Below are 15239 nucleotides of genomic sequence, written 5' to 3'. Positions count from 1 at the left end.
GCAGCCAGCATTTTTTTTACACAGTAATAAGTGTCTGGACTAAATTGCTTGCTGCTTGATTCACTTTGCACTGCATTACATTCAGCTCACACTGGCCACCCACCCTGAAATCAGTGGACACTATTTAGTATACAGATACCTCCCTCTACTGGAAAGAAGGAGAAACTGCATCCTTCAAACTGCATATTCAATTCGGAGCATCGATCCAAATGAAAAGGCATGATTGACGCTGAAATACAAAACACATAATTTAATCTCTGCACACTGATGCCTCATGCAGGGAGGAACACCAGCTTAGAGCTATATCGAATGTTTTGCAGATTTCTGCAGTTTCTTCTGCACTGTAAAACCTGTTTATGAACATCAAGGATGTTTTTTGCCAGAAATCTGGCATCTTAAAACACAAAAAAACATAAAAAAAACAAAAAAAACCTTATTGTTAATTGGTTCTAATGTACAACATTCTAGAATTAGAATTTTAAATTAGATGTTTTACTGAACCTTTCAGTATTGATCAGTGAAATGCACATGCCCTCGCCAAATCTGTATTATCTGGATTTATTTTCCCCCCAAAAATGTGGGGCCAATGTCCAAGTCTTCCTCTCCATTATCCTATACTACTGCATGTCAGGTGTTCATCTTTTTATGATACTTCAACCAACTGTGGACTCTATATAAGCTTAAAAGGCATTTCAAATATATTTTGTTAAAACAATTATACTACAAAAAGGTATTTTTTCAAAAGATAAAATTACAAGTAATTGAAGGTTGTTCAGACATTTCAAAAAATATAGGGAAAAATGAAAGGTGTGTAAAGTTTAAAATGAAATTCATTTTTTATACAACTTAATGACTGCAACCCTTCACTGATGCACCATAAAACAAAAGTATTATTTTCATATTTAGATGATAAATCAAATATCAAAGTGACATATTATTCAAAAAATATAACTAGTCTTTTAAATCTCCTCAGCCATTCATTGGGTAGATTACTGCACTTTATGGTCAAAAAGGCAACAAATACCTCAGCGAGTAATTCAAACATTTTATTACCAAAATATTACTGCATTTACACACTTTGTAGGAAACAAAAATTAATCTACATTGCATTCAGTGGTCAGATATTGGCTTAACTCTGAAGCAAAATGTGTGGAAAACTTGGTGCAGAACAATTCCCCATTTCCTCAACAGGCCGGGACAAGTGCAATACCACACAGATTGAGAGCATTGCTACCTCTCCCAACCTGCACAGAAAGGGATCACATCTGATGGAATGATTTCAGTTCTATGATCAGTTTTGCATGGATTTGCACAGCAGTACAACGAAAAGCTGAAAGCAAACCAGCAAAACTAACCAGAGACCCATATGCACGCGCAACCACGGCAGTCTTTCCGAGAAGAAACGCGTGTCTAGAAGTACTTTAAGTGCTCACACTGCAGTAGATTTTCATAAAACTACCTGCACTATAAGCACTTTAATACTACTGAAACCTGTCTGTACCTTATGGTGACTGACCACCATGCAGGAAGGAACAGTAGCCAACAAACGGATTCAGATGGAAGCACAGAACACCATCAGTTTTGCATAGATTTGCACAACTTAATTTTTCTTGCAGCGCAACTATGCAAAACTAACAGAGAGCTGCTACAATTTAAAGTCTGTATACACGAAACACAAAAAAATAAAGAGCAGATGAGAGTCCCAGCTCCTTATGCCAGAAGGAGCACTTAGGGCAGTAGGTGCTAGTCTACTTCACTATCTGCACTAGATGCACCTTAGCATAAGCACTAGTAGAAAGCACGCAAGAGCAACTTCTGTTTAACAGTAAATCATCATGATGGGAAAAAAAAATCCTAGAAAGTTACATTTATGTCACGTTGTTTGTATGACATGAGACTTCATTATTTAATTCAAAAGAAAACGTCCGTAGCAACACAGACTTTATGTACTGTTGAATTAAATGCCATTAACAGTCACAGGATGCATGGTCGCTCAAAAATAAAGCATGTTTGACGCAGGGGCCTCGCTCCAGAACACAGTTGCTTCACTCTGTACAGCAGGGAACCAAACCTCACAGCTGGATGGAGGAGGAGGTCCTGCCAGATGTGTACTCACAAGTATTCAGGTTCAGTCTTTGCTGGACTGGCATGGACCAGCTGTGTCTGTGAATAGGCCTGATCCTTTAGTTACCATTATCAGAATAGTGCTGAAAGTGCCTTCACTGCAGTAGATTTGTTAAAACTACCTGCACTGTAAGCACTTTGACACTACATTGACTCCAAACTGTTGGTGGGGGGGTTTTCAGGAATCAATTAGGATTGCCTTTCAATCCACACTGGGGGGGGCTTTCCATGGGAGATACAGATGTGCACAGGGGTCTGCAAACATAAATGAGACATGTCAGCAAGAAAAATGTCAGCAACTTCAATTCAAGTCAGAAATAAATGAATCTCACCATCGCTAAAAATTACTTCATTAATTATTTATCACACAAAATCTACAAATGTAAAGAAACTGAAAACTGCTGGTTGTTGATGTCTTTGGGGTGTTTTCATATAGAAATGATTTTCCAATTTATAATTACATAAAAACAGGGCCAGGCAGCACATCCGCACAACTAGAACCAGAGAATGTCAGGCAGCCATCTGACAAAAAAATGACTCATTAAAAAAAAAAAAAAAAAGCACCGATTCATTTTTAGTAAATAACAAATAACTTTAACACTCCTTCAAATTACTGGTAGGCAGAAGGTGCATTGTGTGACTTCCAGTATGACCCTTGTTATGTCAGACTTGTGTTGTAAGCTCCAATAAGGAGGTTATGTTTACACTGCTGATGTGTGTTAGCTTGGAAGAGCTCTGAAAAAAACAAACATTGTGTGTGCACATTTAAGGAAAACCTAACTTTCCTGCTTACAACTGATTTTAAACCAGTCCGAGGTCCTTTTGCTTTTGCAAAAGCACATTTAATTTCTTACATCCGCAACATATAGGATGACGCAGCAGGCTGTAAAAGATCCTGTCGCACATGTTCGCGTTTCACCACAACAACGCGAAATGTTTCTACCATCTACTACTAAAGTCTACACATCCATCCGTGCACATGGCCCTTGTGCTCCGAGGATGGAGGCACCCTGCGACCCGCCAAATTGTCCCTTACATCAAGTTGTATTTTGATAGCCATGGGTCCAGGTGGCCGTCCAGGATCATGTTGTTGTCGTCACACTCGCACGCTAATTGTTTAATACTGAGCAGAAAGTAAGAAAAGGACCACATGGTGAAACGTCTCCAATAACAAAGTTCACAAGGGAAGCCTGAGCGTGAGCCAGGACTGCTTGAGGACAGCAACATTTGCGCCCCATTCACATCGCTGTAACGTTTACCACCCCTCCCCCACGCGCTAACATGGCGCCCAACAGTCCACATTTTGAGCGTTTTTTTTTTTTAAACCTACTTCCAACGACTGGATAACATCACAGGTGTAAGCACGACAGCGGCGCTTGAGACGTCCGTGTGCACTTTAACGGTGAAATGTAGTGCATGCAAAAAGCGTGGCGCTCATTGTGACTGAGCGCACCAAGCGTATGATACGAGCTACTGCAAAGTTGAGTAAGAAAGCAGCGCACAGTCACACACACCAAGCTAGCAGCACCCGAGGGCTCCATCAAAACAGTCCGACGCGAGCATGAGCTAGCCAAATAGGCTAGCGCGTGTAGCCTGCGAGTGCGGCTAGGCTTTAAGAAAAGACCGATGTCCAATAAAGATTAATAACACCACAGGTCGGTTTGATTAAAAAAAAAGCATGTGGCAACAAGCTTTTTGTTTTTACAGAGACACGTTAAGTCTGCGTGCTAATGTTGGCTAACACCCTCCCCGTCCACTTCAGAGCATTCTCTTATCTTAGCCAACTTAGCTGCCTGGATGTAGCCCGCTCGTTTACGATAACACAACAATAAATATGAATGTAAAAAGGTTCAAAGTGGCTGCAAATGCTCATATTTTCACCAAAGAATGCACAGCACAGCCGTTCGAGCCCGTGTCAATGTAATTTAAGCGATTATCCCTCCCCCAACCATCGGCGTGTTAGCATTAGCAGCTAGCTAACGCAGCAAGCTCGCGGGGTAGCAAAGGCGCGCGGCCTGCTTGCAGCCCCATGTGCTGCTGCTTTGTTCTGGGGGCACTTTTAAGTGTACATCACGGCGCACAGATCGACCGAAAACTCCCAATTTCCATCAACATGTGGCCCGACAACAGACGCACACGAGTCCACAACTCGCAGCTGCCACCAAAGTGTGTAAATGCAACATTTTTTTGACGGGTGAGTACGACTTCCCCCCCGACTGGAGGTGCAGCAGCAACACATGCTTTTCAAATCTCCCTCATTCTCCCACAACCATGGAGGAGAGGTTGCCATGCGCCTCGTAGAACAGTGTTTTCAAATGCGGAAACTGACGATTAAAAACGCGTTTTTCCTCTTCGCTCCCCCGGTGTTAACGTGAAAGTGCGGCTCCCGTGTCGCACACGTCGCCGAGCATTTCACTTTTTCTTTTTTTTTTTTTTTTGAGCCCCTCGCCGTTTTACCGCATCTCTCTGAAAAAGGGCTAACAACAGGTTTCTCTTCAATAACATGCGCGTAATAACACACTGGCTTTCTAAAAAAGCCACCATCTTCTACTCACTTGTGCGGACTTACCGTTTACTCACACTGTTTCGGAGGGCATCTTGCAAAAAAAAAAAAAAAAACTGAGGAGGAGAAAAAAAAGACTTCGCTGAAAGAGTAGCAGCTAAGACGTATAATCCCCAAAAAGCACAACCATGTGCTACTATTATGATTTGCCAGGAGTTTGGGAATCGTAGTAAGATTGCGAAAGTGGCGCGAGTACACTCGAGGTTTAACCATGTGGTGAATGAAGGGCGGCTCCCAGCCAGCGTAGCTAAACCCCAACTCCTTCATTAGCATAAATCAACTACTTCCTCTCCAAGTGCGACTCTCAAGTTTCACCACTTGATTTCCCAGGGCTGTTGGTAAACACGCGGACGGCGGCGAAATACGTAAAACTACCGACTTAAAAATATATCGTTTGGGAAAAAAACAAAAAAACAAAACAAAACCCACATACACATACACATAAACAACACTTAAAAAAAACACCCTCAAGAAGAAGGAAACAGATAGGCCACTACTGAAGGCAGCGTCAACACACGAGTGGCAGAAGTCGACGCCCATAAAGTTTTATAACATGATTTTGTTGATGTTCCCTGCTTAATGTTAAGATCAGAATATTTGATGAGTACAGATAGACGTGGGAAATAAATGTACCATGTTATTCCAACGAAAAGTTGTTTACTCAAATTAATTTTCAGTATCCTTTTGGTAACAATCTGACACATTGCTGGTGCATAATTCTATTTACCATATAGGCTTTAACTTTAATATAATCATTACAATATAATTTCCCCTCAGCCCCTAGTGTCAGGTAGTATACTGAGTGTATCTGCACAATGTATGAGGTATTTCTATTGAGGTGGATTAACTAAATTGAATTATTCATTTATCAAAACAGAGGATACATGTTTTTGTTTTTTTTTCCATTAAGTGAGAGTTGCACAGATGCCTCATGAATGAAACATGATTGTTGGATTGACGTGCCTGAATTAAAACAAACAAACAAAAAACTGCAGTATAAGTATGCCTTTAGATAGACTATATAAAATAAAATCACATCTTAGAGTCTATTTTGCTTACACAAACTGCTGCTGAAGTATCATTTTCATTTGATATTGTTAAAAAAAAAAAGAAAAAAAAAGAGGAGCAAATGAAAAGTTACTTTATCTGAATTCAGTTGTCTGGGACATTAAATTTAAGAGAAGAGAAAAAACAAAAATACAGACATAGAAAGACTTTAAGAGCACACAATCACACAATTTGTTCCATCAGCTGTAGATGTATATCTGCATTGCAGTGATGTGATTGTTTGGATAATCGTAATTGTAATTGCAGTTGTAATTTGTATCAACATTTTACAACAAAACTAGTCCTGCAGCATTCAGTTAAACAGAGTTACAATGACAGTCCAGGTTTATTATGGCCTACTTTAGTGTTACATTGAAACAACAAGTTACTCTTTTACTCAAGGCCACATATTTTCCTGAGAAATCATGCAGCATCAGTGTGAAATTTAATAGCTGTCAATATATTTGCTGCACAAGTCACTGGCATTACTCTGCAAAGACTTTTAATAAAAGTGGATGTAACTGCCACCAACATGGTTTAAAGCATCTGTTGCCGAGGCTCCTCCCACTGAAAGGGCGGAGGAGTGTTCCTCCTTCAAGCAGAAATGCGGGGGAATTGTCTTGCTTATGACCATGGGTCAGTCTAGTTCACCTTTCACCTCTAGATTCAGCCATGTGTGAAGGCACACAATGGAAGCACAGAATCTGAAGTCGCCCCCCTGCTCACACAGATGGTACATGCAAGAATGTTAAGAAGTACTGAAATCTGATTGTAAGTATTATTATTAATGAAGTATAATTATTTGTGTTTTTGGTTAAACGTGACAATAAAAAGCCGTAACAAAATTAAAAGAAACACTAAACATATTGCAATTTCGAAGAGCCTTTAATGGTGGCTAAAGCCTAAGCCTTTAATGGTGAGGAAGTGGGGATCACATAACCTTAAATTAGCTGAGAAACACAGTGTTCTCTGTTTGAATTCACCAGTTCTGTTAAAAATATAACTAATTATTACATGATCAAAAATGACATTTCTCTTAAACACAAGAAGGCTGGGGGGCATGATTGGTCCATAGGGAGGGATACTCATTTCTGTCAAGAGTGGAGGTTCCTTTCAACAAATGAAACAAATTGTTTATTAATGTCTGATATATCACAGAGATCATGTTGACAAAATATAGAGAGATTTTAGATGTAATTAAAATAACTTTAAATATGAAGTATGAGCTTTTACATTTGAAATATTATAAGTACAAATACAATTGTTAGGCAAGAATTTCCCAAAACATTTCAAAACAAAACAAGCCATAACTCAGTTTTCAAAAAAGTAAATATTTTAGGCTCACCAACACTAAAAGGGATACGGATGCAGACATACTGTAGGTTTAAAAGTGTATAGGCCCCCCTCAGCCATTTTTTGACTAATACAGACATTTTACTGCATTAGAACACAAAGTGAAGTGGATTATACTTGTTGTGGGAATGATCAAAACTTTTATGTGCTCACTGATGCAGCACAGGGATGCACAATATGGTAAAAAAAAAAAAAAAATAAATTATATCACAATTAATTTTACAGTATTACGATTACAATATGATTCACAATTAGCGGGAAAACCAGAGCTAATAATGTCCTGTAGCATAGATCCTTACATACATGTAGCATACAAAAAATAATTTTAATACATTCTTTTTTTTAATTTCAAATGAAAAAACAAATGACTTTATCTAAAACTCATCACCAAATCATTTAAACGCCAACCAAAAGGCCTTTTCAAAGCAACTTTATTTTACTCCTTAAAGCAGAAAAAAGCACATGTGGGACTAATATTCATGTGTCCTTGTAAGGTAGGCAGTGTGATTGTGAACCAGAATAATAACAGGACCCTGAATCTGAAGCAGCTAGAAGGAAATCAGACTTCATTCATTTTATTTAAACCTGTATTTTGAGCCAGTAGAATTTGCAAGCTTAGTTGTAGTCCCAATGATTGATTGAGCTGAATTAAGTTCAAATCCATGCTTAAAAAGAAATATGTCCTCTCTTACATGGTCTCAATTTCAGCATTTTAACAGAATCATACAACTAGAAATGTATCTATTAAGGTACAAATGATGCAAGAAAACCTAACTCCAAAACCAATATATGTGCTTCAGAAGTTAAAATAAGCTTTACAGTGAACTGATTTTTTTTTTTTTTTCAGTTTGTAATGTGAGGCGTAATATTGTGTTCCAATAAGGATACTGAACTTCAAAAAATACAGAGGGAATCTGAACAAAAACAGGTAAAAAATGACAACTGTTTGGTTTGCTCTTTTGTTCTTGAGGGTTTTTTCTTTTTTAGCCAAAAAATGTTTTTGGTTGCTGTATGTATTCTACCATAAATATATAATTGTAGTAATTAAGTAGGCCTTGTTTGTGTAAGGAACTGATTTTTGGTGCTGTATGCTAAAAGATGTATTGTAAAGTTGTGAGAAATTTGAGTTCTTGAAAATGTCTATTTTTTTATGTTTTTGTTTCCACAGTTAAATTGAACACAACTGATATAAGATCAATCTTAAAACCTTTTTTTTTTTTAAAAAAAAAAAAAATTGTTTTGTTTATTGTAAGAATATTTTCTCAGTGTGCTTTTCAGCTGATGAAAGACAAAAAGAGAGCTTGAACTGACTTTTCAGTAACATGGATTTCGACTAAAAATGATGTAAAAAACAACAACAACAAAAAAACATTAATACGGCGGATCTGTATTACTAAACTAAATTAAACTACCATGTTCAGCGTATTGTTTAAAAATTGCTTTTCGTCGTCTCGATGTTTTAACCTACCCGGCTGCCATAGGTCATACTGTGTTCAGCGATGGCTGTTCTACACGGAAACCACTTCACCCTGCCACAATAATGTTACGCCACAAGTCCAACAACATATTGTTCAGTCATTTGCCGTAGAATCTGACGCTGATGCTGAACAATCCGATATAGTATTACAGCGTGAGTATCGCAGTACAACGTTTTAACTTGTTTTTAGTACATCGATGGTTACATCGTGTAGCTAACAATGTCTAGCTCTTTTATTTTGAAGGTTGAAATACTTGAGTTCCGGTGTCACAGCAGCATGGCTTCGTCTCTGTCCAACTTCGTGAGGGTTTGTCATGTCAAACTGTGAATAACAGGCCCGCATTGATGCTGGATCGATAAAGGTGAGTTTAACACGCTTTTCACATGTTACATAAATGTGTGTTTTCTGATATGTGTAGAGTTATTAAACCGCGTAAGCCTAAATCAACGTCACCTGCTGTCTGTAGCCACATTGCTAAAGTGTGCCTGTTCATTGACATGATCACAATCAGGCTGACAAATAGGTTTTCATACGCATACAGTACAAGGAACAAGGACTTGTGGTTTTGGTGCGTAGCAATACACAGTAAGTAGAAAATGTAAATGAAGATTAAAGGGAACTACTGAAAGTCAAGAAGGACACATAGAAAATTGCTTGTAAAATATGAAAAAGTACATGTCTGTGCTATAGTTCACACACTTGGAAGTAGTTCTGAAAAATATAAAATGGTAATGGTTCTCTGTTGTTGTCTGTTGGCAAGCTGTGCATGTAGTAGCACAGCACTTAAAGTTATACAAAGTATGTACATTTACAGAGCCAAAAGATAAGAGGGATGTGAACTTGTTAGAAGGAATTTTTAAGGCCATGCCATGTCTCGACACAGATAGTCATAGGTCATGAACATTGTCTAGGTTGAAGAAGCAAAATGACCGTTAATGTTACTTACCTGGATATTATTGTACATGCTGTGCGTCTATGTATTCGTCCACTCCAACAAGTGGGAGTCTGAGTTTCAGGCAGGAAATGTCCAGTTGTTCTCAAGTGGTGTCCTACATATAAATGTAGATGTGTAGTAGCACTGGGAATCACCGTAATCACAAAACAATTTGATTGAAGATGTGTTTCCCATAATACAGCAATTCTGCCATAATGAGTATATTGCATGGCAACCATCTATCAATATATCATGACACATCTGAAAAATACAAAATACCCCTGAATCCCTTGTGCTGCTGGGTCAACTTGAAGTGCTTCTTTAGAACACACACTCTCTCACACACATACACACTGACTGCAGCTTTCTGGTGTTGAGTTGTGCTGTCATTCCAGTGTTAAATAGCTAAACTGGCAAATGGCTGAGCTCACAGAGAGCAGAAAAATTCAAAGCTAAAAACACCTAAAGGAAGGATGAATTTATGGCTCACTACGTTCTATTCAATCTGTGTAAAATTAAGTTTGGAGCATGTTCAACAAAAATATGGATACTTGACACCAGTGTATTGATAATTGTATTGTAAGAGGAAGCAATATGACATCAATATTTTGTCCCACCCCTAACCGTGAGCAAGCTAAACTGAATGAGTTCAGTTGAATTTAAGATTGTGACACAAATGACTTTATCTTTGTTCTACAAAGGTTCAGACAGTAATGGTCCTTAAATGTCAGCTGAAGTGTACAACCTCCTAATGCTGCTGTCAGTATTTGCATTTACCTGCATTTGGATAATCTTACATTTTTTTATAAAATGGGTTTATACAGTAAAACCCTCTGGTTTATTTTTGTGCATATTAGAACCTGCATGTTTGGTTGACGTGCAAATTTAATTTGACATTTGTTAGCTGTCTTTTAAAGTCATGTCTTTGTCTTCGTTGTCTGGCAGATCAATGGCTACCTGTGTGCTGTGTCGACGTGTGCCCAGGCTGCGTTACCTCCCAGCCTTGAGAAAGGATTTTACGCAGGCTCAGCGTGTGATTGTCCAACGAGTGGATGAGACTGATGATCAAGAAGGAAAGAAAGAAGTGTTGCAACACCATGAAGCCTCTCTTCAAGCAGGATACAGGCTGTATTATAACCCAGCCTCGTATCACTCTGTGTGGAACTCTGCGTGGAACTCTATAACCTCCCGGAGCCAAACAGATAATGATGAGGACGAGTGTCTCTCCATGCTTGCGCCTTTCTTCTGGCAACAGAGCAATCGCTACAGTGTGAATTGCTCACGGCATCTCTCCAGCTCAAAAAACACTCTTCTTGACTTGGCTTTCGACAAAAGCGCTAAACCTGCAGTGCCATCAGTGTCACTGTACAACCACAAACGCATAGAGCCAGATGTTAAAGTAGATACACGTGCCTTCCTGAAATGCCGGCCAGAGTATGCCTCCATGACCCTTGACCTCAATGAGCGGTCTCATTCTATCACATGGGAAGAGGCTGTGGTGCTGCTGCAGAAAGTGACTGTTTTAAAGGGCAGCATGAAGCCATCTGATGTGTCCAAATTCCTTGTGGAGCTCAGCCGCTTGAACCCTGACAGGATGCCATTAGTGAGGAGTGACCAACGCTTCATCATGCTCCTCCGATATTCTGTGGAACACCTTCACCTCTTTACTCTTCTTCAGCTGCTGGAGGTGCTGCAGGCGTTTGTGTGGATAGACATACCCTCATATCACACTGTGCTCGGGCTGTATGAGGCCGAGTTGAGCCGCCGGGCCGACCAGATGAGTCTGCACCAGCTGTTTTTTGCTGCCAACTTGTGGCGCTGTATTGGAAGAAAGGTACCCCAGTTCTTAAAGCACCTCTATGATTCAGTCCGCCTGCACCTTGGACAGATGGAGGTCTGTGAGCTTGTGCAACTGTTGTATATAATGGGAGAGGGTAGGGAGTGCCCAAAAGACATGATTCGTCCTGTAGAGCAGCTTCTCATGCTTCATTTACACCAGTTGCACCCTGAGGAGGTTGGTACTGTCTGCTTGGGTCTTTTCAAATCCCAGACTTCAATATCTGAGGCCACAGTGACTCATATTGTTAATAGGGCACACTCTTTTGTGGAGGAGATGAGTGACTTTGCCATGGTGAACGTGCTGAAATTCCTGCGTTTCAACTACCAATACCACAGGCTGTGGCTGGAGGCCATGGCACAGGAAGTTCCTCGACGGGCCCACCGGATGGGTGTCCAGGGACTGATGCATGTGGCACTGGGTTGCTCAGCACTGCATCACCACAGTGACAAAATCCTAATGGCAGTTGCTGAAAGAGTTCCCTCGCTGGTGCCACACTGCAGGAGTAAAGACTCGTGCAAACTGCTGTGGGCGTTCGGCACGTTAAGGTTTCTCCCAGATCAGAGTCCCAGCCTCTACCCAAGCCTGACAGAGGCCCTGAGACAGAGGAAAGCTGAATTCCAGCGTTACCCAGAACATCTGCTGACTGGTCTTCTCGGCCTGGCCTTTGTCTCTCAGTTCCCAGAGGACCTAATTGCATTAGCTTTGAGCCCTGAGTTTGTCAACATAGCACTGAAATCCAGACAGCTGGAGCTGAAAAAAGACTTGTTCACTTTAGACAGAGCTGTGGCACTTGAGCTGCCTCAGTGGACTGGCCCGCAGCTGAGCCGTGAACTGAGAGAGGAGGTGACAGAAATGTTGTGGAAGTTTGCTCAGTCAGATGTGTGCCAGAAAGCAGAGGTTCAGGAGGCAGAAACTGCCCTGCAAAATCTGTTCGGAGGAGAGAAGTTTGTATGCAAGAGGATGATCCTGCCCCACACTCGCTCCATCGACCTGGAAGTACACCTGGACTCTACTGGACAGCCTGTACCTGTGAAACCGTCTGACACAGCCGTGTTACCTCCAGAGAACAGTTCATCGAAAGCTCCCTCTCATCAGGGCTGGGATGGAATGGATATAGGAGTAGCTATAACTGACAAACTTTTTGCACAGCTCACAAGTACTAAAAACAACAAAGAACCTTTAACTCCACCTGCTATCATTAAACCACCTTCTCTTCACAGAGTACAGCCCGATGAATGTAGCAGTGTGTTTAACAGAGGGCTAGTCCTGACGAATGACCTTAGAGAAGCTCTCATCAGACCCAGCAGGCCCGCCCCAGCCCCCCAGAAATCTGACAGCACAGTCAAACTTGCAATCCAGGTCTCCAGCAGAAACCACTACTGCTACCAATCACAGCAGTTGTTGGGCCTTCATGAAATGAAGCGGAGGCAGCTGAAGTTGGCAGGCTACAGGGTTGTTGAGCTTAGCCATCAGGAGTGGTTTCCCATGCTGAGGAAAAGTAGGACTGAGAAGCTGGCATACCTGCACTGCAAAATCTACAACAGTCTGTCATGATCCCCAGAGCTCATAGAGCCCAAAAAAATAACAGGAAAATGTGAGACTGCAGTGCAAATTATGTGGGCGCTTTGGCTTCTGGGCAATCTGTAGTTCGTTATGTATACTGTATGTGCAAAACACAGAAACAGTTCAGTACGACGATGCACCAATATTTGCCTATCCCAACACAATTACCAGAATAAATGTTGGCAGTGAAGGTTTCTGCAAACCATGGATATTTAGAATCAATTTTATGTTTTGAAAATGCTGTGCTTACATTTGTCTTCCAACAAGAAAGTCTGGCCATAAACATGTAATGTGAATGTGATACAACATTTGTCCATAAACGCATGAAAAATGCTTGCACATGAAACGTACAGGTGTAATTGTATCAGTGGTTGCAGAAACGTTTACCATCATCTTATACAGCAGACTCAGCTGTTTACCTTCACCCACTATTGGGTGAAGGTAATTACATGTTCATTAATTACACGTTCTATCACATGTTCATTTCAAAACACATTTCTTAAGGATGTTATTTTTTTTTAAATGTTGTGACATTTCAAGATATTTTTCTGAAAATAATGCAAATTAAAAAAAAAAATTTGGAATGTATTTTGTTTTGCTTTTGCCCTCCAGGATTTGCACAGGTATAAAGACAAAGTTGTTTTGCATGATGCTTAATCACATTCACTCATGCATGATGGTCTGCAGCCCACTTTGCGCGGCAAAGGTCAGACTTGATCTTTAGAACTGATGTGAATGTGGAATGAAACAGATGCTCCCGACGAGAAGAATCAGTTATGTAATTTGATAAAGCAAGGATTAAAGCCCTCAGAAATTATTATGAAGGGGGAGGCAAATAATTCATTCAGTGAGGCATCAGTATATAATAGTGACCTTGTCTGTCACAAAGCTCTCACAGGCCCATTTGCTTTTTTTCTTGCAGGCGTTTTTGTTTCTTTTCATGTTCTAACTAAAACTGGCACCTTTGTTACAAGGCATACTCATACTTTGAACAGCTTTTTATTTAGAAGGTTAATGTCAAAGAAGACAAGCATGAAAAAGAAAAAAATGTAACTAGTATGTTTCCCATGAGGAAGCACAAATGCTTTTTTTTGTGTGGCTCTTGTTGCACAGCGTCTGAATCCCTATTCTTGTAAAATATATTATTTTATATTAAGTATAAAAGATATGCTGAATATTTTTACACGGTGGATAATCAGAGTGGTATCCTTGGTGCCCACTAAAGTGGACAGAAAATGTTCGACAAAAAGAATAATTGTCAAAAGCGTCTATTAATCCTGAATCAAATAAACTTTGAAAGTACAGAAGCTACATATATGTGACAGTTGATTTTTGTCAGAATTTATATCTTTCAGCTGCTTTTCAAGCTTAAAATCCTTCAAAATAACAGACACCTTATTGGTGAATGGCATTCTGTATAAATATGTTTATTTATTCAGAGGGTGGAGGGCTGTATGATGCAATACAACCAGTAACTTACAACCCTAAAGGGACTGTAGCGTGGTGCAGAGACCTCTCTGAAAGGTATAAAATGTTAAAGGCTTTTGCAGAAGTAGAATCTGTGAGACTACATAAATACATTCCGCTGTCACTTTTTTGTGACAAATGATGCAACACATGATTTTAAAAAAAAAACATTTTTATATCAGATTCTGCGAAACTGTGAACAACACCTCTGAAACTGTCAGAGCGTGCCAAATGACAGACTGGTCACAGCCCCACTGACTCTGGGACATTAATCCTTTCACACTGGGATGGAATTGATGTTTCCATGTTTGACTCCTCCAAGCCCTTACAGGATGACCTCATTGTGGAGGTCATCTGTCCATCTCTCCTTTCACCACTGCAGCAGTATTGGAGATTTTCACAGGTGCCACCATTTGTATTTTTTTTTTCTGTATCTCTGAGGTAGAAAGAATTTGTCAGACTCTTTCCCTTTGACACATTTTTAGCATATTGTTCTGTCAGCCTGTGTAAACACAAAGTGGTGTAAGAATAGCAGAGCAACAAAAGTTGGCTCCCGAACGAATTTGTTTTTATTATAAGGAGCTGTCAGACTCGCAAATTCAACATGTTTAAGTTTTTTTCCAGGGTTTCGGTTTTCTGACAACGTAACTTGTGAATGCAATTCAGTCCGACAGCTGAGGGTTTGAGATGCCGCCCATCAAAACGCATAAATCAGTGGCAGAGATTTCAAAGGCGTCGGCCCTTTTCAAACGCATTACCGCACAAGGTTAGAGTAACTTTGACAAAAAAACTTAAAGTAGATATAGTGGTGTCACTGTGATGAATTGCCCTGGTCAGGCGAGATTTTGTTTTAAGTTGATGTTCATGGTG

At 40.1% G+C, this 15239-nt stretch overlaps 1 protein-coding gene and 1 long non-coding RNA gene across 3 annotated transcripts; one reads left to right on the top strand and one right to left on the bottom strand.

Moving 5' to 3' along the window:
* Positions 1–655: 655 nt before the first annotated feature.
* LOC119025984 lies at positions 656–6323 on the bottom strand. Its single transcript, XR_005076979.1, has 2 exons — positions 4694–6323; positions 656–2379 (listed from the first exon to the last, which is right to left on the bottom strand). It is a non-coding gene; the product is annotated as an uncharacterized LOC119025984 (long non-coding RNA).
* Positions 3662–13998, top strand: LOC119025983 (FAST kinase domain-containing protein 5, mitochondrial). 2 transcript variants are annotated; one of them, XM_037110034.1, is made up of 3 exons: positions 3662–4318; positions 8809–8926; positions 10445–13998. In XM_037110034.1, the coding sequence occupies exon 3, from the start codon at positions 10449–10451 to the stop codon at positions 12891–12893; it is 2445 nt and encodes an 814-aa protein (XP_036965929.1). In that variant the 5' UTR covers positions 3662–4318; positions 8809–8926; positions 10445–10448; the 3' UTR covers positions 12894–13998. The 2 variants fall into 2 exon arrangements, with proteins under 2 accessions (XP_036965929.1, XP_036965930.1); XM_037110035.1 differs by lacking the exon at positions 3662–4318 and adding an exon at positions 8566–8717.
* The last annotated feature ends 1241 nt before the right edge of the window (positions 13999–15239 follow it).

Source organism: Acanthopagrus latus, chromosome 9 (genome assembly GCF_904848185.1).
Source record: "Acanthopagrus latus isolate v.2019 chromosome 9, fAcaLat1.1, whole genome shotgun sequence".
Taxonomy (NCBI): domain Eukaryota; kingdom Metazoa; phylum Chordata; class Actinopteri; order Spariformes; family Sparidae; genus Acanthopagrus; species Acanthopagrus latus.
This window is presented reverse-complemented; position numbering and strand designations above follow the sequence as displayed.